The 24,314-nt window shown below is 38.0% G+C and overlaps 1 protein-coding gene across 6 annotated transcripts in view; it reads left to right on the top strand.

Moving 5' to 3' along the window:
* PMS1 (PMS1 homolog 1, mismatch repair system component) overlaps positions 1–24,314 on the top strand; it is a 50,617-nt gene that overhangs the window by 19,596 nt on the left and 6,707 nt on the right. For 4 of the 6 annotated variants that reach the window (XM_075511839.1, XM_075511840.1, XM_075511838.1 and 1 more), the window contains 6 exons: positions 5,009–5,125; positions 8,928–9,050; positions 11,102–11,245; positions 12,598–13,493; positions 18,796–19,251; positions 19,803–19,933. In XM_075511839.1, coding sequence (XP_075367954.1) covers positions 5,009–5,125; positions 8,928–9,050; positions 11,102–11,245; positions 12,598–13,493; positions 18,796–19,251; positions 19,803–19,933 — 1,867 coding nt within the window. Of the gene's footprint in view, positions 1–1,076; positions 1,264–5,008; positions 5,126–8,927; positions 9,051–11,101; positions 11,246–12,597; positions 13,494–18,795; positions 19,252–19,802; positions 19,934–22,371; positions 22,643–24,314 lie in introns of those variants that run through there. The other 2 variants (XM_075511841.1, XM_075511842.1) reach the window with 2 other exon arrangements.

Below are 24,314 nucleotides of genomic sequence, written 5' to 3' on the forward strand. Positions count from 1 at the left end.
ATCCTATTACTAATTCCTTGAGGTTTCCAGTTTCTCATCCATCACTTTTTTCAAATGACAGCACAGTATATGTCTGAAATCTCAAAACAATTACTGTTTCACATATGCAGTGTGTGTTGCAGAATCTGAGATGTGCCTTTAGCTCTTGCAAGGCTTTCACACTCAGTGTGTGCACTTAAAGGTTAGCAGAAAAAGCATGTTTCCAAAGCCACTGGGGAGTTTCCCCTCTTCCTTACCAGTGCACTTTGTCACAGTTAGGTATGTTCTCTGTTACTTCTGTTAACCGCTATTTTACAAAAGGCCTTTAAACATCCTTTATTTAAGTGGAATTCACTGTAATGATGTACATCCTCTGAATGACAGTTTAGGATTAGAAACTGTGTGATTTTTTGACAGTAGTTTAATTGTTTGGGAGGCTTTATTTTTTTTTTTTTCTTGCTGCTATGGAAATGGAATTTCTGTAAACACCCACAGTTAAACATGCGTGGTTAAAGCAGCCAAAAAACTTACTACTCTCTCTCTAGTCTTTGTAATTCTTGAAAGGCTCTGAGGACGTGTTACCAGATGAAGGTCTTTGGCTCCTTGTAATATCTCTTAGCTCCTCTCCTAACTTACCTTCCACCTCCCAAATCCAAGCATTTCTCCACTGCACAATGCTCAAGAAAGCCTTCTCATTGAGAGGTGCTCTCGTGTCACAAAAGGGAAATCTGATCAGGAAATACGTCAGAATTTGTAGGATGAACAGTGTTGTGGAACATGACTGCCTTTCAACAAATCCCCTTGATATCTACCCCATGGGCATCAGCCATTACAGCTAGGTATGTCATTTGCATCTGATGAGGAAAAATGGTGCCTTGAGTTTCTCTATTGCATACCTCTGCTGGTAGTTGTCCCACCATCACTTATGAAGTGGATGGGACAACTGATTCCTCAGGGGCAAGTATAAAATATATGGGAAAATAGTTATGATTATGTAGAGAGTTGCATTATTTTTCTTTATGCTAAACTGAAAAACTGCTGTGATTTCTGTTTTCAAGGGAAGATTATGCAAGAACTCTCTCTTAGGAAGATAACTTGCCATTGGTCTTAAAACAAGACACCAATTATGGCGTGGAGCTGATAAACAACATCGACACTTTTCAAGGCTGGGATTTTAAAGAATGTGGTTAAGACTTTTATGTTGGTGTCTTCTTGATCTTAGCTGATAGGTTTTCTTCCACTGCAGAGAACATGCCAGCCCTTGCAGCTGGGTGTCTGTGCATCGTAAGTAAAAGAGGTTATATACATTGTACAAGGTGATGTCTTTTTGTTTCCCTTTGGCTGAATTCAAAATTTTGGTATTACTGCCTGGCTTTGTTCCTGTTTGTATGCCCTCTTAACAGGTAGGCAGCGGTGTTTTCAGTTTTGTTGGAGCCTAATGAACTATTAGGTTTTAAGTTCAGGAAAGCTAAGGAACATACTGGCCCAAAGAGTTAACTATCTGCAGTGAGATCTCAGATACTAGGGTGACAGGATTTTTGAAGCATGTAAAACAAAATTATAGAGACTGTGAAATACAGTTCTCTTTCACAGAGCTGACTCGTGTTACGTTACCAATCTACAGTTCATGTACAGTGCTTGCTCTACTAGACTTTTACACCCTCAAACTTTATTACAGGATAAATAACACAAGGATTGTCACAAAATAAATGCAGAAAATAGATGGTTTCTGGGTCGTAAAAGTCCACTTGGTTAAGTTACTTCCATTATGTAGTAGTAAGGTAAATGGGATGAATCTGTTTGACTCATAGAATCATAGTTGCACTGAAGTAGCCACAGTCAGCAACAAAATCCAGTCCCCAGCTCTAACTAAGATTTTTCTTTTGTCTGTGGTTGCAAATTATTGTGGCTGCTGCTAGAAGTTCTAAAATATGAAGGATAGTTAGGGACAAGGAGTGGCTGCATTTTTTCTCTGTCCTTCCTTGGTGTCTTTGAGAAGACAAATAATGAGCAGCTCTTACTTTCCTTAGTGCCATATACCAAGGACCCCAGTGAGAAGAGGTTCCATACTCTTTCTCCACTCTTTACACATTTTTTCAAGGAATCCCTCTGGGCTATGTGTATGCATTCTGAAATAAGAGGTGCCTGCTCCATGTGTGCATGTACATTGTCATCCTCCACAAAAGTATGCATATGTCCTAGGGCTGGATGGGGGTGGAGAAATACATACACACAGACACACACACAAGTACTTATCTTCCGTAAGGGCAATCGTTTTTATATACATTATGACATTTTGTAAGATCTAGATCATGTAATCCCCTTCAATGAAACAAGGAGGGAGGTGGGATATATTTGGCTAGCTCTAGCAAAGCCTAAGATGGGCCATATGTAATAATATATCTTTGAGTAGGCTGTTTCTGCAGTGTCATCATACTGACTAGAGTCAGATTCTTCCTTGGCTCATCCTGGACACCCGCTTTATATGACCTAGAAAAAAAATATGGGGGGTGTGTGTGGGTGTGTATTTTTAGCTAAACTAAAGGGTATAAGCAAGGTTAAAAAAATAGGGTATTGCAGGAACCTCATGGAAACAGGCACTTTCTAAACTAAATTAAATGGAACAGGCATTCTTTCTTTGTGTGAATTTTTTAATGCCTGTTGATACATCTGGAGAGTCTAGAAAAATAATTTTCTTCAAATTACCAGCTATTCCTGTGTTGCTTCATAATGTGCAGTCAGGGCTAAAAATGAACACACAATCTATTCTGTGTTTATACAGTATAGAAATTTAGGAGTTGCCTGGCCTCTTTAGTATGTAGGCTTTAATTTAACCTACAGTGGTAACTAGTTCCTAAAATTTTGTCTGTAGTTCTGAGTATTAATATCTGATAAATATATGACTAGGTTAAAAAACACCCCCTGAACTTATTAACAGTATCTACTTTTAGCAAGTTCGCATTTAATAAGTTCTCATTTTCCACAGCTTTCTTAAAACCACCTTACTGAAGTGATCTTTGCACAGTCTTGAGTATCAGCCATTCAGCTGGTCAAGCAGTGTAATAACCTTGCATTAATCAGCAGCTAAGATTTATATCTGTACCTGCGGCATCACACTAGTATAACCTAAAATAAACAGAATCATGTTTATATTAGTCATGTAACAAGTGTCTTTCTCAGTTTGGTCACATGCATTTAATTTAAAATATCCAGTAAAGAAAAAATCACTTGGCACTTTGTGCTTCCATTTTAAGTAATCAATGTTAAAATAGAAGCGGTACAGGATATGTTTTATAAGAGGAGCTCTAAAGAAGAGGACAAATTCTTTCATCACTCCAAAATGTCGTTGAGGAGATTTACAGCAGGTGTAGAGGAGAGAGGCTGAGAGGCAGCATGCTTTGGGCAGCCCCGGGCTGTCCTTTGCCGCTGCCTGCTGCCGAAGCACGGCAGGGGCTCTCCCTGCCAGAACTGTGGACACCCAGCCCGTGGCTCTGCTTGCTCATTTCTCCTTCTCCCCTTTTTGTATTCGCTGCCCTCCCCGACATAAATTGTCCTTTATGTTTGAGGGGTTTGCGCTCGCTGCAGGATGACTGAGCTGTGATCCAGCATGTGCAAAGGGCTGTCAGGCTGGTATCTAGGAGGTGAGTTAGATTTAGGCAGGACTAAAAAGCCCCACTTCACAAATGCTGCAGTGTACATGGAAGTGGAAAATTAAAGATTTGGGGAATAGTTTTAGGCTCAACAGTCTCAAAGCTTTACAATTCCACCTGTCCTGTAGGAAGGGACTATCATTTTACAGGAGCACCGTGTTCTTCCGTGGAATTCACCCCTCAAGGCCAGCAAATATCCCACTGGACAGGTGGAATTTTAAGGCTATGTATTGCATTTCTTGAGATGGGTGCATGTGTATTCTTTGATTGCTCACCATGCTTTCACATAACATCCTGTACCAGAATACCGTGAACTCATTTTGAATTTATTGGACACCTAGCACCTATTTAAAACATCAATTTTAAACAGCACTGTAACATCAGATTTAAAGTGCAACTTGCTGCATTTTTTTTCCTTTTGTTTGAATGTTGCACATTGAAATTCAGTCAGCTAACAGATATAAAGTGGATCTGAATCTAGCAGTCTCAGTTGCCTAGAAAGCAGAAAGCCAACTAAGCATAATTTTTTTGTTGTTGATACACAGCAATAAAAGTCAGCAGATTCAGAGTTAAATTTGTGGCTGTTTAGTATAGGACTTCTCATTAGTGAGAGACAAAATTTCACCTCCCAAAGTAGCTAATACTTTCTGTATGTGTAAGTGGACTTGACAGGTAACTTTTGATGCAAGTTTCAGCTCATACTGCCTTACTGTATTTATTAAATCTTTGCAATAGTATTGCAACATATGTAGCTAATAGAGCAGATATCCTCTTATCCTTCTAACTTTTACAAAGTTTTCATGAGGCAAACAACTGCTTTCCTTATAAATACTTCCTTAGAAACTGCTTTCCTTTCTAAATAGCAGGCTTGTCATAGCCTGGAGTATCCAGATGAGAGCTATGAATGGACATCCAGTAGCCTGATTTGTACCAAAAGGGCCTATCTCCTGAGGATAAGCACCATAAACATTGCAGTGCCCACCTTCATATGTTGACCACCATGCCAGAGGCATGTCATGCTTGGTAAAAACACAAAGCCTACTGCTATATATCTAAGAGCAGAAGTAGTATTTTTATTGATTTTGTTTCTAACAATTGTTTTGGGTGCAGAAGTCCAGATTAGCCATGTAACATCCATAAATACAAGCTTTGCTTAATTTTCCAATTGTTACGAGTCTAAATAAGTAATACAATATGAGAAGACATGCCAAAAAGTACCATACCGTGTGTGTTAACGCTGAAAGTTGTGAATGTAAGCGGGTCAAAGTACAGAATGTTACATATACAGTATGTGTGCAGTTGCATATGCATGTTCATAGACATGACTTGAGTTCAACAAATATAATGTCAAAAATTTGACTCTGTGCCATTTGTTTCAGGCAGTTATTTGGCAGAAGACCAGGGTGTCAGATCACAAAATGGCCTGTATGTCAGTTCTGGGAACAGCCGTTATGGGCAGTATGGTACCTTTTCAACACTGCTGTGAAGATCCTGAGGTGAGTTTAAGCTTCCTTCTCCCAAATCCACTTAAAGCCTGTCAATGAAGAGAGCTAAATCAATATTCAGAAAGAAGGAGTGTTTGAAAAAGAGAGTATTATCTCCAGATTGACATCTGATTAATGCATTTGATTCTATTACTGTCCTCTCTGTAAAATTAATTGGTTTGGTGATTGAAAATCCACTCCAAGAATCATCTAGTCAGGACTCATGTGGCACTGATCAAATGGCAGTAAAAACAGTTGTGATGACAAATGCAGAATTGCTGATTGCTCAGAGCTGTCTAAGTTGAGATGCCTGGCCCACAGGCAGGTTGTGCTCTGATTAATATCTAAGCATTTATATCATTCTCATCTTCGTGGCCTCTTAGCCTTATACTCTAAAGAATATCCCCTCAATTTCAGTGAGGGGCACCTGAGCAGCAAAAGAAACACATACTTAGAAGGCAAGTTATGCAAAATTTCCACTAAACATATATTTCAAGGAAATATTAGGTAGTTTTCAAAAAATTCAGTGCACTTGGCTTTCTTTGCCCCTGTTGAAATTGAGGGAATTCCCCATGATATTCTCCTTTGTCTAATATTTTCAAAAAATTTTTTACTCTGCTTCCATTTTTGTTGCAGACATTCTTATAAAGGGGAGTCTCGCTACTGATGATCCTTCAAAGTTGCATTTTCCTGTATCTTGTAGTAATAAATCTTGACCAGTCACATAGGTGAGATGAGTCACCATCCGTAAAGTCACAGTGGCTATTAAACACAATTTACTATGTTGCATTCAGCATGGTAAGTTGTGTTTAATGGCGTTATTCAGAAAGTCTGAATATATATAGTATGTATTAATGTTTAATAGCGTTATTCAGACTTAAATCTTAAGTTTGTCAGAATGCTTGTAGTATACATATGCAGGGAAATGAGGGGGAAAAAAGCAAAGTTGCTTCTTGTAGCTTACAAAGTTTTAGTTGCTGAACAGAACATCCAGAGTCATTCTTACCTCAATGCAAGTTGGATGTGCCCCACAGGGCAAGTTCAGGGGGCTCTGAAGGGAAGACATTGGGGTATTTAGAAGGGACTAGCTTGAAGGAGGCACTCAGGTTCTCACATTACCTCTCTGCTATATCATGAGGCATCCATATTCCTTGAATAGAAGTTGGGGAACATTCCATCTCTCTCTCTGTCTCTAAATAGTGTGTAAAATATCACGTGCATCATTTATAGGTGTATAAGTGATCCATGCATATTGCTCACGCACAAATCTACGTTCAGAAACCATGGACATTTCTAAATTAAGCAGCTAAACACGATGAAATTACAGAATTAAGGTTGCTTGTGTAACCCTTTCTTTCTCCCTTGTGTGCAGGTATTGGGATAGGTATTTAATGACAAGGCATATGCTGCTTTTTTTCCTTCCCATTAGGTCCATGCTTCATTCAGTACATGGACCAGAGGGCAGCTCTTTAATTCTTTTCCTTTCCTACTTGTTCATTGTGTAGCTTCATACTCCTTTGCTGCAAAGTCTACCCTGAAGACAAAACTAATCTTGCTATAAACAACTTTCTGTAAGCTGAACCTTACTAACTGCAGAATTAAAACTTCTGTAACAAGTGATCCAGGGGTTTTAAAGACTGGCCTTCTTCAAAACATCTCCATTATGAGCACAGAATTAAACAAGAACACATTTCAAGCTGACTCCAAAGCATGCAAACTCAGGAGCTACTCATAAAATTAAAAAAAAAAACCTAAGAAAATAAAGAATTCACACCACTTTTTACATGTACAAAACAGCCTCTATGCTTTTCACATCCTTGGTCTTATAAATGGATGGATCTAGTTTGACTGAAAACTTTCATACAGGAAATTTTCCTAGTCTCTTCTTTTTCTGTGGAGGTTAGGTTTACCAGATACACATGCCACTGGGAGAAAGATAAGTGCTTAAGAAAGACATTCTACTCAACGCAGGTATATCTTAATATGTATATAAGTTGTTTTTTATTAAAGTATTAATTTTGAAAACAATTGATCTAATTTAAAAGCAAAAATTCTGTAATATTTTCCGGTCTCTGTAATTTTGTCTTTATACTTCATATACTTTTGTATATGAAAATGCTAATAATTAAGACTAGTTTTAGAAATTGCTGCTAACTTTTAATGAGCATACTGATATTCTACGTGGCTTTAAATAGTAACAGCAGTCAGCCATTTCTAAATCTGGCAACTTCTTAAATGAGTTATTTAGAGACTTTCAGTTTTGCTTTAATGTTGTCTGTATATAAAAATACTGTTTGAAGTGAAAGACTTGTACAAATATTTGGGAATTAGAAAAGGAGCTTGCAGAGTAGAGGACGAACATTCAGGGAGGATGTGCTAAAGTTGCAGAATAAAATCTAGAAGTGCTGCATGTTGTTTTCTGATAATCATCCAACAGATATTTGACACCTCTTTTACTTGACCAGTGGTGTTTGGTTATGTGCGACGTTGCTGACCAGAACGCTCCAGCTTTAGCACAGAATGCTTATTACAAGGTCAGGAGGGAATAAGGGAGCACATGAGCAGATAGCTGGCATGACGTAGATGAATGGGAAGGATAGGCCAAATCCCAGGGATTTTAAATTCCGTTTCAAATGCATGATGATTTGGATTTTAGTAAATACAAGTGGTTCTGCCAAGAGCAAAGCTAACAAGGTCTGAATTCTGGGTTCAGTGATCCACCCTGCTACCAGAACATTCTCCAGACTTTCCCATATCTCCAAAATCTCCATCCTCACAATGCCCCAGTGTTCCTTCACCTATTAGTTTGGGCAAGTGGCAGTGGGACGATGTGTGGGGCAGTATGCGGGCTGGTCGGCATGTCAGTTCTTACAAGCTGATGGATCCTGGCTTTTGAAAAGTTACAATTGCCTTTTCCTCAGTAAGGTCATTATCTTAAGGCTCTCCTCTCCAAACAGCTGTCAGTTATCACAGAAATTGTGGAAATATAATATCTTTGGGATTTCTGCTTCTTCATCAGATTGAATTGAAATCGATCCAACAGTTTCAAAGTTGCTTGGTGGGGGAGAGGGGGAGGTGATGGGACAGGCAGCACAAGTCGTCAGCCTCATTTTGACCTAAAAAAAACCTAAGCTAAAGAATCTCAACAGAAAAATGTTAAAACTTGGGACTTAATGTTAGGTACTCCAATCGTGTGATTTTCCGAGGCTCCTTGGCAGTGCTGTGCGCTCACAGGTTCTGCTGCGGTCTGTGAATCATGGGTGCTCAGCACTCTTGAGAGTCAGATGATTTGGATACAGGTGGCGTAGGTAAATTTAGGTGCCCTGAATAAATGCCCTATGACAGGCTATTTAAGGTGCCCTGTGTGTAGAAAGGGAGGGGTTGTGTGTTTGGGGCTTTCCCCGTAGGGGTAACTCACTACTGCCTTCACCAGGTAGGGCAGCAGTGCGTGCCTGTAGCTTGTACAGGGGTTAAGTTGGCAACCCTACAGTCAGCAAGCCTAAAGCTGGCTGGCGTTGTTCTCCGCAGCCCTCGGCTGCAGACAGCAACCTGGTGCAACTAGCAGTCCAAATGGAAAATTTCTCAATAAATTCATCAAGGAAAATAGATACGAACCCATCCTTCTCAACCTCTTTTTTTTTTTTTTTTTTTTCCTTAAAGTGCTTTTATTTTTTTTGTATCATAACTTTCAAGAAGCATGCATTTGAATGACTTGGACTCCTGTACAATTTCATTTTAATACTTCACCTCTAAAAAATCCTTTTTGGGGTTCTCTTTAAAAGACTTTTGCACTGTATTTGTTTTGTCATTGCAGATAAATCTTTCTGGATTTCTCCCAAAAGCTGAGTCAGACAGTTCTTTGACAAGCCTTTCAAGTTCAGAAAGGAGTTTCATTTTTATAAATAATCGTCCAGTTCAGCAGAAGGAAATACTGAAGGTAACATCCTCTAGCTTTTTATTCAAGGAATAGAAATGTGACTTGTTTGCGGACAGAGGCACCTATGCAATCTACAGCCTTTTTCCTCCATAAAATAACTAGAGTATTACAGGTGAAGATACTAGTGTTTACAACAGAAACCTCTTCCACAAGTCTGGTGGTCCTGGTGCCTCAGTTCTGTTCCATTTGCTGCAATCACTTACGATCACAGAGCTGGAGGTTATGTTTATGGCTGTTTAAAAAAAATGTAATTTCAGATACTCTATGCGAGAGACCAGAATAGTTGATTCTTTCTTTGTATTAGCCTGCAGAAATACACCTGTGCAGTTTTCCATGAGGGAACTTTAAGCAGTTTCTTGTAAGAGAATTCTTGTAAGAGAATTCTTCTGAAAATAAAGTTTTGATTTTGTCCACTTCTTGCTGTGGACTTATCAAGCAAATACACATACTTTCCCTTTAAATTTGTGTATGCATTGGATAAAAATGAAAGTGATAGTGCAGCAGCATTGGCTACAGCTAGGCATTGTGTAGGCAGAATTTGATACTCTTGGGTTTCTCACACTACTGAACCTTGAAGCACCTCACTTGGAGCAGCCTTGCTGTCCTAATCCTTGCCCTCCCCAGAAAAGAAAATCACATTCATGCCAAAGTGTACACGTAGGTTTTAAAGTGAAGACAATGAAGTAGTTTTCAGTTGGCAAGCAAAGCTTTGTAGATGTAAACCCTGAACTTGTGTTGGTAGGTTAAGTGCCAAATAAGGCTAATCCATCTCCACACAGTATTTGATGTGCCTGGTTCTTCAGGAGTTCAAAGCTCAGCTTGAATCCCATGAGAGAGACAGCTTTTTAACCAGAGCACAGAGGCCTAGATTCTAGGTGAGATTCAGGGTACTATCATACAAAGTAAAAATATGTTGCCCTTCATTGAGGGCTGTTCTTGTAGTAGTGCAAGTGATAGTCTTCCACTGCCTTTTTTTTTTTTTTTTTGGTCCAGTTTTTTAATTGGGTGGTTTTTTGGCCAGGTGAGGATAACAGTACATCTCTGAGAATACATTTTGATGGGTTTGGAAAACAAGCTATATATCACTTACTTTTATCTCCATTCTATGTATGGGGAAGAAGTGCTGGTGGACCTCATTACTACAGTTCAGTGCCAGCTGAGGACAGACTGTGGGAATATGAAGGTTGAAATAACTTGAAAATATTTAAATAAGTTTAATGTTATTTAAACAATGTTTAAGAATTAAAAATTAATTAAAAATTAAAATTTAATCTGCAGCAGCTCTTCATTTTTTACACTTTCAATTTTTTTTCTTGTTAACATATTCCTTTCTCCAGTATGTACATCTTTTGAAGGATCCCTGATACTAGAGGGAAATGCAAGGATCTTTATTTGAACTTTCTAGTTGATGAGACAAAAATTCTGAAACTAAAGAATTTCGTAGTCTTTTGGAGGATTTTTTGGGAGGATTATAGAGAAAATAGTAAGGGCAAGCAGAGTTTGAGAAAAGCTGTAAATTTATAATTGAGTTAATAAAAGGAACAAGTTAATCCTGTTCTGGGAAAAGGGCAGGTCTGTGGTGCAAGTGTGACTTTCTCAAACAGACTTTAGTTTGGCTGAAAGAGACAGCAGTGTAATTGCATGCTATGTAAATAGATTTCCTTTAAAAAGCAAACAAATAATAGTATTTGTGTTGATTGAGGAAGTAAGTATTGGAGTTGCAGTCCAATTTGGGCATATCATCTCTCTTCTTCAAAGTGTGATCAATACATTCATTCAGAAGGCCAAAGTAGCTACCACTAGTGCCTTGGAATTGGTTCTTTTTTTTTTTTTTTAGTTCAGCTGTGAAGACGTGGAAACCACCAATAACTGCCCTTTTGGTGATTATTCTGGCATACATGTATACCCATGAGGATCTTTTTAGCGTTCCTTTAACTTCAAAAAAAGCCCCAACAAACCAGTTATGATTTTATAATGTCAAATTTTGTTTCTGTGCCTTTGTGTCTATCTTATTGCCTTTACTGACATCTCTTTATTAAATCACTCTGTAGTTAATTCGACAGTACTACAGTCTGGTGACACACAAGGACTGTACACGTTTATATCCTGTTTTCTTTTTGAATATTACTGTACCTGCCTCTGCTGTGGATGTGAATTTAACACCTGATAAAACTCAAGTTTTACTGCATTATAAGGTAACTAAGGCTTTAATCTGCTTTTGAGTTGTCAACCTTTTAGTTATGTAAGCATAATAAGGGCTTCTGGGACTACTGAAATTTTCAAAGGTAAACAGTGCCACTGATGGTTTTTTTTTTGTTTTTTTTTTTTTTTTAGTTACATGAAACAAGTTAGCTTGCGTTTATCGTAGGACTGTTTTGTTTGAAAAGTATTGAACAGGCTAAGTGGAGGTTTATTCACAATTAATTTCCCAGTTGATTTCAAAGACTGTTTTTACACTGTCAGCTATATGTGTGTTTTCAGATGGCTTATAGTGAGAGAAGCTAAATGGAATTATGATGTGTGTCCCTACATAACTCTCATGCTTAACTTCATAATTACACTAAGGAATCACTTTTTAAACACCACGTACATTAAGGTGGGGGCAGCGGGAGGGGGGAGTTGATTTCTGGTCAAAGCAATATTTTGCCATTATGTGCATAGATTATTGTTGACACCACTTAAATTTCAGGATATCCTGTTCATACTATCAAGACCTGAAATTTAGACCATATATGCCTGTGTTTTAGAGGCTGTGTAGTGATAAATTTCCATAAAGTCACTTTCACTTACTAGTACTTCATATGAAAAACAGTGCTACAGAAATTAAGAAGGCTACACAGGTAAGGTGGTTATTCAAAGTGAATGTAGGTAGTCACACCAGTATGTTAATCCTCTTCTTCACTGAAGGTTTTTGTATTTGTCTATGTTTATCTTTGTCCTGGTTTTGGCTGGGATAGAGTTAATTTTCTTCCTAGTAGCTGGTACAGTGCTGTGTTTTGGATTTAGGGTGAGAATAATGCGATAACACACTGATGGTTTAGTTGTTGCTAAGTAGTGCTTACACCAGTCAAGGAATTTTCAGCTTCCCAGGCTCTGCCGGGTGCACAGGAAGCTGGGAAGCTTGGAAGCATGCACCGTAAAAGCACCTACACAAACATGCTTACATGAAATGGGATGTTGTTGGTGCATCTGTCTTGACTATAAGCCTCTAACTCCATATTAGGTGGGAGTAGCTTTACCTGATACTGGTTTAAGCAGTCAGTAACCTGTTATAGAGAAAGCAGTTAATCAGTTTTGTGATATGAGAGTAAACCAGTGAAGCAGAATACCTATCACAAAATATTTGAGGCTAAAGGTGTCCAGTTCAGAGTCTTTTTGAGCATGTGTGAACAACTGAAATGCAATAATCTGTCCAGATTTGTCTGAAAGTATTCTGAATAAGATCACTTTGCATATTGTTCTATATTCTCAATATCTGTTAGTTACATTTTCAGGTGTGCTTGTGTGTGTGGCTTTTCTGGTTTTATTTTTTTTTTCTTTGCCCCAGGAATCTGTCTTACTTGCTGTTGAAAATGTGTTGAAATCACTGTATGGGCCACTACCTGCTACAGTCCCTGGTGAAAGTAATAAAACAGATGTTACCTCAGAAGACATGTTTGTTCATAGAACAGAACAAACAGATGTGGTTGTTAATGAAATGGGACCATCTGGAAACGATGATCTACATGCTCATACTTCATTCCTTTCATTCAGCAGTGATGTGCAAAACTGTCAAGCAGGAAAAAACACAGAGATCTGCTTAAATCATCAGACGTTTTGTGGTGATAATGTACATAGTCGCCTGGACAAAAAAGAGGTTTCTAAAAGTGATGCCTTTCCAGACAGTTCCTTAAATTTATTGTGTGAGAAGGAACAGAATGGACAGAATATGACCGATATTCAAAGTAACAGTGTTCCAGTGGACCCCAAGTCTAAAAAAGCCGATGAGCGTCTTTTGAGTTCTGATAATATTGATGAAATAGAAAAAAATGAGGAAGCCTTAGTCCCTAAAGACTTACCTGAAATCTCTGCTGATAATTGGAGTATGGGAAGTGGATTTAAAAACCGTCTAGGAGACAGCCTGGAACCTGTTAAGATTTTGATTCCTGAAGTTGGAGGAACAATTAATAAGCAAAATGAACATACTGGTGAACAAAGCAATGATCCACAAATCTCAAATCAAAGCATAAAGAAAAGAAACGTGATAAGTGATAAATTCGGACATGTGACGGGTTATGACTTAATTAGTAGTAGAATAATAAGGAAACCGAAGTCTGCAATTGGATTTTTCACTCAAGAATGTCGTCCAAAATTGATAACTGATAATCCAAAGACCAGCATGGAGGACATCCTGCTGAAAATTGAAGAGCAGTGGAAGAATTTGAATGAAGAGGAAAAAAAAAAGTAAGTTTTCAGGCTGTCTTGCTTCTAAATCTGGTTGTTATCAATGAGTCACCTGTAGTGAATTAAAAAAATTGTAACTTCCCAGTTATTTATGGAAAAATAGAACAGAAAATTATTTTTGGCTTTTCAAGATCAGCATCGATATTGTGAGTTGTCATCTTTTGCTGTGTGCATACATGCACTGCTGATTTGAGTTACTCATTTTGCCACTGTGCCACGCAGCAGTTACGTAGGGACAGTTTTGCTGAATTGTTATTTAGAGATGACAGGCAAGAAAATGTACTGTTTGAATCCTACAAACTTCTGTTTTCTAATGGCTGCCTGTATATTGTCGCTCCCGATGCACTGTCAGTGAAAACGAGCATGGTGACAGATGAGGCACTGTATAGTTCCTCCAAAGCTTTTTCCGACCAACAGTTCTTTTTTAGCACTACAAACCAAGAATTCTTTTTCAGGATATTTAGTACTCAAACATTTGGTAAACTCCTTTCCTCTATATTTAGTATGTATCCCAACCCAGGCTACCTCAGAATTATATTTATAAAACCCAACCAAATGACAGTAGGAATTTCTTTTTCCCTAAACAGCTATTCCAGTGCTGGTTCAGCGAGTATAGTACAGTTTGAATTTTAATCTGTTTCAATCAAAACCAAATCTCTTTTTAGATTACAATTTGAATAGCTAAATTCCATATATTTCTAAAACAAATTGTCACTGAGTTTTTGAAATCCACCTGCAAGTAAGGGACATGTTTTAGCCTGATCTGCAGCAGGGATTGGATTAGTTAAAATATTATGTATATGTTGTCCTTCATGTGGAACTTATTCTAATTCATCTTTTACTATAATAGAACAGATTTTGAGACATTCTAAGACAGTTTAAAAAAAGAAAAAAGCATCGAACCTTCCACATTTTGTTCGTACTTTTATAAAATGTAAAACACTGTAGGGCGTCACACAGATGAGGAAAATAGAAGTAGTTCTTCAGTAGTTTTACATGTAATGATTTGAATGTGTATTGTGATTTGTAGTAGAAAGTTTAGGAAACGAAATTTTGGTTCTGAAGAACAAACTTATTCGAAGTGTTGTGAAAATGTGTTTTCTTCATGTTATGGAAGCATGCAGAGGGACTTAAGACAGACCACTGAAAAGGAAATTATAGTAGCCAAAACAGTGTAATTTTAACACTAGTGAGAGATTTGGTTAGAATAGTAAGAAAGAGGAGCTATACCTTATTGAATTACTGTTAATATATCTGTTTTTTCCTTGATTTTGTTTGAAAACATCTGCATAGTTCTGAATACCAGCTATATCAGAGTTAAGTAAAACTTTATCTAGCTTCTGATTTACCGAATTCAAAGCTCACTAAGCAAGCAACATACCATGATCACAAAAGCATACATGTGAGAAAGTGTTTTGTCCATCTCTGCATTAGCAGAAATATTAATGTAATAGTAGAAATCTACTCCAATTATATTCAAGCTTTTAATGAAATGAAACAAAAGGTTCTGCCAGCTGTTTCAGAAAATTTTAATTTGCTCTGCTTTAGCTTTTGAGATTTCATGGTTGCTTTCCTGGTACAACTGTTATGTTTAAAAGTGTGCCTACAGATTAACTTTGTATTAGTTCAGGAAGGAGACCTCTCTGGTAATGAAGTTTTCCTTATATGTAGGAATGAATGCAGTATGGTCCAGTGGGTGTTGAAGTGAATGAAAAATTTATCACTAGTTATATCCATACATTTCGGCTTTGGTGTACCTCTTTTCTGCTTTTAGTCTTTTAAAATTGCCACAGAAAATAACAAATAGGAAGAGGTACGCAGACATCTTTTCCTCCAAGGCAACAATCCAGAAGAACTGTTGTACGTCTGGCAGAGAACATAAGTCTTGCCTACCAGATACTCTGGATAAATTGGGCCACCTAGAGGTAACAACAAATGTATATACAACAGGGCAGCCAAAGTGCCACAGTTCTACTGAGCACACTATACCTCCAACTTCAGGCAACCTTGCTGGCAAGACACCACTTTTCCTGGGCTCTAGTCCTCCATCCTTCTGTGATAAAGTCACACGTTTATGATACAATGGGTGTGCTTGGCTTCAGCGTCTCTGTTTCTCTCTGTGGCTCCTCTAGCAGGTCTAAATGAGTTTAAATCCCTTTTGGGAGCAATACAACCAACAGATGTCTCATAGTGACATAGGATAGCCTTTTCAAAACAAGCCAGCATTTATTACTCAACCGGAATGTAAAATGTTATGGTCTTTAGGTTATAATAGAAGAGGAAAGCTTCCATGCATGTCCATGTTGGCAGCATCGCATATCCCCCTGCTTTGCAAAGCCAGGATTTAATTTCTTGCACTCGCTCTGCTCTTACTTAATAGAGCTTGCGTGTGTTTCTGGCCTTAATATTTCTTGCATATCAGGCTCAGGTAGGAGTGGGAGAAATCCCTCCAAGTGCCATGACAGTGGCAGCAGAAGTGATCCTGAACGTGTAGGAAAGGTTCAGAGCTACACACACATTATCATGGGGTTAACAAATTACCTTATCAGCACTCTACAGTAATTCTTCATGCGTATATTTGTACCTTGGGAGAAACATTATTTCAGGTAGCGTAGCCTTTGCTGTCTGTTGACAGGTGAGGGCGTGCGCATAGACAGTCATTAGTGGCTAGTAGTAACTAGCTCGTGAGTGGTAGCTTTTTATTGCCTGATAGCTTTCCGTGCATCTCATGGCTTGTGTGTGTGTGTGTATGCACGCATTATTTGCAACTCTTTCACATTGGGGTAAATATGCTTGCTTAGTAATTCCAGAAAAATTCTTTTTTACTGTATTTTAACCTTTTAGTTAACATGTTCTCTTTCCTTTGGGTGGAGGTCATTTGGTGGTACCATCTGGTCATTGGCCATCCATCGTATCTCTAGCCAGCTCCATTCATATACTGCCAGATATTAAGCTGGCAGTATATTAATGTTACTAATAGTTGGTATCAATGTTACTAATAGTTGGTATCAATCCTTCCATACTGTTGCTTGTCCCCAGCATCTGTTCAGTCATAATAGAATCATAGAATCATTTAGGTTGGAAAAGACCTTTAAGATCATTGAGTCCAACCATAAACCTAACACTGCCAAGCCCACCGCTAAGCCATGTCCCTAAGTGCCACATCTACACGTCTTTTAAATACCTCGTGGGATGATGACTCAACCACTTCCCTGGGCAGCCTGTTCCAATGCTTGATAATAGTAGGTCCATATTGTCCACTCCTAGGAAATGGTGCTAGTCACCTGAAATGGTGCTAGTCACCTTTTTTATTTTCCTCTTCACAAAGGAAGGAAACACAGAAGTAGAGTGCAATACTTACTCATGGTAATAGTTTGAGTTGATTTGGTTTCATTATGTGAAGAAGCTGACGCTGAGGCATATTAGATTCAGAATGGGATGGCTCTTTATGTCTGAGAGACCTTATATTAAAAGGTCTTTGTTATATGCTAAATATTTCATTTGGGTTTCAGGTGCAAGGGGAAAATAATAAATAATGGATCCATTTTTCTAGTTAAACCAAAGCTGCCTTTGAAACTAGATTTCATTCTAGTCTTCCACTTCCCTCCTTACACCCAGTTTTGCAAATTTCCTTGGCTTTAAGTTTTGGAGCTTCAGGAAAGGATCCTAAATCTACAGTCTTAATTCACAAAGCAGAGAAGAAACTGTTCTTGTAGCACTTGTTGATTATACTTGCCTCTGTGGAAGGATTTTTGGAAAGGCAAAGGTGTTCCTTCGTAGTTTGTAAACCTGCTGTTTTCTTTGATTCTGAGCAAATCACTGATAGTCATGTATATGAATTTGCAAAACCCTCACAATCAAAGCTTGTAAGGCTAGAATTTTTCTGATGGTACCCTAAAATGACAGGCAAGTTGGACTTTCTTTGGAGGTGCTTTTGGTTTGGATTATCAGTGTATCACTGAAAGCTCAGTTCTCTTATAGTTAAATATTCTCCTGCATTACAATTGGGTCTATTCAAAACAAAGTATTTATTGATCTGGTCAAAGCTATAAATGTATTTGGGATAAAAAAAATTCTGTTCAAGTGATTCCATCCATTCATTTTAAAAGGAGCAGATGTTTTTTATCTTAACATTTACTCCGTATTTTCTAGGACATGATTTATTGCAAGAAACTATTTAAGCTGACTTTTTTAGTTAACTAAATATTGGTACCATATGTGAATGCTAGCACATCATAATTAATTGCAAATGGTGACCCTTTTGTTGACCTTAATTTTCCAGCATGCATACACATAATTGAATCAAACTGTTCCAGCAAGTAGCAATAAATAAATATGACCAGCTAAAATACTTATTTCCAATACTTACATATGATAGTACTACCTTTTTTTATTGAAGATTCAGCCAGTTTGAATTACCTGCTAGAATTCAGAATATCAAATAAGGGCAAAAAGAGGGAGTTCAGCAAATCACTCCTTTGGCCTTCAAAAAAGTAAGATTTGTATGCAGTAGGCAAGTATAAATGTGGCATCTATAAAAGTTTAGCTATCTTCCTGACATTTGTAAACTCATGAAGAATCCGTTCAGGTTGTGGAGATTTAGTATGTAGTAATGTTTTAACCATTTAGACAGCATTTAGGAGTAGTTCATTATTGAGTACTTTTTGAAAAATCTGTAAGTTTATTAGTTACAGAATTCTGTGATAATCATATCTATTCTGTATTCTCACGCTTTTTATTTATGTGGCTAATTTTAGGCCATTTGAAATGAAATGTACTTCTTAATATTAAGTAAAGCCTCAGGCTTATGAAGTTATTTAGGCTCCAAACTCTTACCTAACCGCATGGACTCCCCTTGAAGTCTGTAGAGCTCTAGAAGCTTAAGTGACTTTGTGAATTGGACTGGATGTGCTTGTGACAAAACTCCTTCCAAAATTGTGTATCTGATTGTGAATTAGGGTTAAACACAGTCTTTGCGACTGAGGTCAAAAGCAACTTGCTGTAGCTCTTTGTATGGTGCAGTCTATGCCTCCCCCTTCAGTAATTCAGGTTTTGCTGGCTGTCATGATGCAGGAAAATTTCTAACTCAGCATCTTCAAAGGGTAATGTCATATGGGCACAGTCCCCAATGTCCTTCCATCTCCATCATAGTGGAAAGCATAGTGATGTGGCTACTTGAATGAACCATGGGAGTTGTTCTTGTCTGTTGAAATGGTTACCTTGCCTTTTGTTTTAGTATATTGGGAGTTGGGGTTTGGGGTTTCTTATCTGATTATGCTACTGGTTTGTTTTCTCTTTTAAGTTATGAAATAAAAGCTGCTAAAGACCTGGAACGGTACAACAGAGAGGTCAAGAAAGCTATGGGACAGACAGTGCACCGACCAACAAAGGAGGCAGAAAAACAGAAACCCAAGCTGAAGACTTCCCCATCTGACCAGCAGAAGCTTGACGAGATATTTCATGCTCAAACTGAAAAGAAGCGGAAACCTGAACAGCCTATGAAAATTGTGACAGTACCTTTTTCTCTGAGTTCCTGTAGACATCAGCTTCAGAGACATGAGAAAAATTATTCAGATGAACACGAGCTTTTCCTGATCCGTCGTCAGAGTTTTCCTGATGTCTGGATATTTGCTACTGAAAAAAAGCTAATGTTGCTGAATCCATATAGATTGGAAGAAGCCCTGCTACGTAAAAGATTACTGATGAATCATAAGCTTCCAGTAGAGAAACTGGACAAGCCAATTGTGTTAACAGACAGGTATAGTACAATTGAGCAAAAATTTGTATGTTATTTCAAGTATCATTTGATAATTATTGACAGTAAAGTCTGGTAAGGCCCTGTTTGCTAATTCTGTGATTATTTGTACATTCGTTCATCTGTAAGAACAGATTCTTATGTTTTGTGTACTTTTACCTTATAGTAACAAGCAGGCCAAGCCATACTCCAGTTGAAATAAATATGAATTTTGACCAGTTTCATTGGTAATGCAGCGAAGACAGATTTCTTCCCCCAGAGGAAAATTAAATGCTCCACACTTTAACGACTTCACTCTAGCTAACTTTCCCCCATGGATTAAGGAATGGCTGATGTAATTATTATTATACGCCTAAACTTGGTCACTCTTTAAGATATGTGAATAGTTGCGATTTTGTTTCTTTAAACAAATTGCTTTTTCAGAATGCTTGTAAAAATCTTGATCGCTCCTCATCACTTACTACTTTTTTTTTCCCTGTATTTTTCTCACAGTTTTAATTTTCACATTAAGGATTTTGGTTTTTAACTCTTTGGGGATTTTTTTTTTTTTCCAGTCTTATTGGTGGATTTCAGTATATGGCTGCTCTTTATAAAATGCAGAAGGATTACCAGAGTTTCAATGGATCAGGTTATTTATCAGATCCAAGGCTTGTAGCAAATGGATTCCAGATAAAAGTGATAGAAGGTATGACGGTTTTAAAATCTTTTAGTCGTACTGGGGCTTGTTTCTTCTGATTTAGCAATTTAAATAATTGTTAATGTAGATCATGTTGTTCTACATCACCTTATCATTTAAAGCACTAACATCCTGCTTTCCTTAACATTGAGATTTTATTACTTGGCAAAGAATGTAGTCTTCTACATAGAACATTGAGTAATGGAAACTGATAACTGAACAGAAAACTTTAATAGTATTTCAAAGAATGCTCTGAAATACACGTTTTCCTGAGTTTTATTGTTTCTTCTTTTCTCAAAATGCTGGATGTCGATATCCTTAATTGCCGTTCTGACAGAATTTAGATTAAACTGATGAGAGTTCCTTAGTCCTGGCAGCTTCTTCCAAGGTGATACTTGCAGAAGCTTCTGTGAGTATGTGCTTTGGCTGACTACTCCTCTGCTGTTGAGTGGTTGAGGAGGTCCAGTAAGGAGCTGGATCTGGTTATTGACTTACTTCCATATCAGAGTTGTAACACAGAGCCCAAAGGGGCCAGTAAAGAGAGGGTGACAGGATCACCATCGCACCTTCTGATAGAGTTCAATCTGAATTTTTTTTAAGACAGCCTACTTTTCAATGCCCCTACGTTGATCACAAAATAAATCTGTTTCATGTAAGATCCTTTTACCTTAGGAAGAGCGATCAAATGTTTATACATTTTTCTGAAGAACGATTTATAGGGATGCTGTTGGAAACCTGGGGGCAACCCACCCAGGGTCAGTTCTGCAGATCAGGATTTCTCTAGCAGAATTCTAGGAAAAGCAAACGTCTTTGGTGGTAGTACCTAGCTGACAGCTCAGAGAAAAGATTCACTATAAGAGCTGTTAGAAATGCTATAGCCTCATGTGTTACAGATCCCCACATATGTACAGTGATGACAGATCTACTGTAACATATGGGATCTTTTGAGAGTAGGTACAAAAAAGGGATGTAGAACAACTCCTTCACTCAGAGGCTGACTCTTGGGAAGAGCAGAGCCTAAGCTGTTTTCTTTACTGAGTCATGCACAGCAAAACCAAGGAAACTTCTTTCTGACTGGCTAAATCCCTACATAAATAGCAAAAACTTTGTAGAAGAGGCGTTCATGGTAATAATCTTAGATTGAATTATTAGGGCAATAAAGCACGTATTGTAAGAGGCAGTTCTTAAAGGTTTATTCAGTCTAGTGAATCAAAAGCTGAGGAGGTCTATGATATGTCTCTAGACAAATAGGGGAGAAGGGGATTGTTGCTTAGCCTTTTTGCTCACATATGTTTTTCTTCCCCCACCTCCTGATATTGTAAGTTTGCTCAAAATCTAATTAATGTAAACTGGATGTGAATAAATTAAATGTGAAAATTTGAAGACAGTTTCTAGGCAACAACGGAGGAGAGTTGTTGACTGATCTTGTGGTACTGGAGATGGGAAACTAGTTTTAAGATAGCTGGATTAGTTTAAGAGCAGAATTGTACAATATAACAGCAGGGGACTCGACACAGTAACCGGGAAGTAGTAACCGTCTTCCAATCCTGTGTTCCTAAGTGTGTAAAATTCAGGAAATGAAATCTTGTGTGGAAACTGTTCTCATTTGGTTTACAGTTAGTGAAAGTAAAAGTGCTTTATATGCACTATACGGGTCGATGAACCATGGTCGTGGACTTTATCAGTACCATACGGCTAGCCCATATGAAGAAAGGCAATCTAATTCAGCTCTTTGTCCCCGTCTTATATTTTAACTACTTGAATGATACGTAAATAACATCTGAGGCTTGTCAGTCATGTTTATAAGCTTCTGCTGATGACATTATACCAGTTACAGCCTCTGTTATTAAAAGAGCATACCATTGCAGATGAAGGTAGAAATACCAGCAAACAAATGGAATTTCTCCCAGCCTTTTTTCCAAATGACCCAAAGATTTTTACTTAATACTCATCAGTCCCTCCTTTTTCTTTTTTTCTTAAACTCATCCCTGAAATATCTTCTACATCTTCTTCTATCTTCTACAAATACACTACTATCTTCTACAAAGACTTATTACAACTGATTTTTAGAAACACGGTATTAATTATTAGCACTCCTTACGTGTCCTTCTGTGGGAATTTCACTACGCAGTTTGAGGTTCTTTAATTTATCTTGTTGTATAATCTTTACAGAAAGTGACCTGCAGACCAGGAGTGATTTGTGTGACTTACACCTGAGTATTCTATAGGTTTTCTCAACTTTGAGAGGACAAGTTTGTCTCATAAAACATTCTTCACTGTCCTTATAGAAGCATTTTTTTGTTCGCTGCCTGAATTCAGTGTCTATTTTTACAGTTTTTTGAAACTCAGACACAGCCCGAAAGGGCAGCATTCAGGTGTTGTTGAACTAGAAGTTGCCTCAGTAAAGTTTTGTTTCTTCAGGATATATTGTTAATTTTTTGGGACAGGGGTTGCCACTTTGCATGGTGGATGATCAAGTTACAGCTTCCTGTGGAGAGGTGTCCAGAATGCCAGTGTGCACTTAATCCATGGTAGCTGGAGAGCTTCACCTTAGCAGCATCCATAGGAGCACACCTGAACCCCATTCTCTGTGCATGTACCTTTATCTCTTTTTTTTTTTTTTTTTTTCCCCAACTTTTTGGGTGAATTGGATCAGTCCTAGTATTTGCTGTTTCTCAACTGAACTATCAACTCTTTCTTGCTGTCAGGGTCCACTGTAGTGTATTTGAAGGTCTATACTTTCCTTTGGGACTTCAACCCTGACATGGCCATATTAGATGTCTCTTTCTGACTGCTGGTTGATTTCGTATTAATCGCCACTAGTGCATGGCTTCCTTTTTCATCCTGGGTTAAGAGTTTTATTTTCTGTAGTAGAAAACTTCCTTTGTCGGACAGAGACATTCTCTTTTATGTCACAAGCAAAGATTCCGTTTCTTTAGCTTTGAATTTGAATGTGAAAGTGGCATTTCTGGTAATTTCTTCTTGCAAAATAACAAGCCTTTCTGTTGCTCCATGTGGGTAAGTCCGTGATGCCATCGGTAGCTCTAAGATACCTTCTAAAACAAGAACAAAGGAAACTTAGCTGCTCCAATTCGATGTTTGGCACTTTTGGCCGCAGAAGAAGAGGCTTTCCTTGACCCATGGTGATCTCTGAAGAGGACTGTCAGTCTAGTAGGTTGCATTGATTATTTGTTTAAATGTCCACACATATTCTGCCAAAGGAGAAGAGAAGGACCCTGAGTATTGCTGCCCATTATCATATATTAAGTCTACTCATAATACTCAGATACTAATTTGGAATGCAAGACCTCTTGCTTTGGTATTGAGCACCTCACTAGGACTGTTTCCTAGGTGAGTATAATGACTTGAATATAGGACCATAGATTCATTCCTTATATCCTCTTGGTGTGGGGGGTGTTTTACAGGACTGACTGTTTATTTAATAACAAGAAAATCTGAACAGCTGCCTTAATTTGGAAGGTGACTTTGGCAATTCCCTTGTTGCGCTGGGCTTGCATCTCAACTGGTCTTTGTTAAAGATGCTTCTTCGCAGTTTAAATTCCTACCTTTTGGCAACTTATGGCACAGAAGAACTTTTTCTAAAGATTTTGATTCTGATAGTTTCTTACTTGAAAAAAAAAAAAAAAACATGTAGTATTGGTTTTTCCTTACTTGGATGACTGATCTGTAAGGGACAACTTCTCTCATAGGATAAAAAAAAATAATTCATTAGTCTTGCACTAAATTTGGCAGGTCTTGGGATTAATACTCGGAAATTGAATCTTAGTCCCTCACAGTGCTTGGAATTCATAGAAATACAACTGTACTTTTTAATGGCCAAGACCTTTTAGCTAGTGGGGTGGTTGTGAACTTTAGTTACTCTAATAACCTACCAGGAGTCTTTCTCACAGGCATAGCACGGACATGCCTCACTCTGAACCCCATGGTACCATGTGACACCAGATGGACTACTCCTAGCAGGTTTTTGAACGGTCTAATTAGGCCTTTTCTTCCTAACAAGTTCCACATGGATTTTTGTTCTTGTTCTGTCATTTTGGTGGGAAAACTTCTGGCAATGTTTTCCTTTTTCACAAATGCAGCCTTTGGATAGTTATTTTTACAAGAGTGTGAGAGTTTCAGGCCTTACTTGCCTATTGTTTCATTTGAGGATAAGTCTGTCCTTTGAATGCTCTCTTGTAAGACAGGAATGTAATTTACCTTTGCTCCCTATTGTTCAAAGTCTCTGTATGACTGCAGCCAAAGTTGTTCCAAGTATCCTAGATCTTGGACGTGCCCTATCTTCTTGTTTTGGTAGACTAAGATCTGTTGTAACATCTCCTTGTTTCTCTTTATATTGATTGCTCAGCAGTCTAAGGAGTTTTCAACTAGA

Source organism: Mycteria americana, chromosome 9 (assembly GCF_035582795.1).
Source record: "Mycteria americana isolate JAX WOST 10 ecotype Jacksonville Zoo and Gardens chromosome 9, USCA_MyAme_1.0, whole genome shotgun sequence".
In the NCBI taxonomy this organism is placed as follows: domain Eukaryota; kingdom Metazoa; phylum Chordata; class Aves; order Ciconiiformes; family Ciconiidae; genus Mycteria; species Mycteria americana.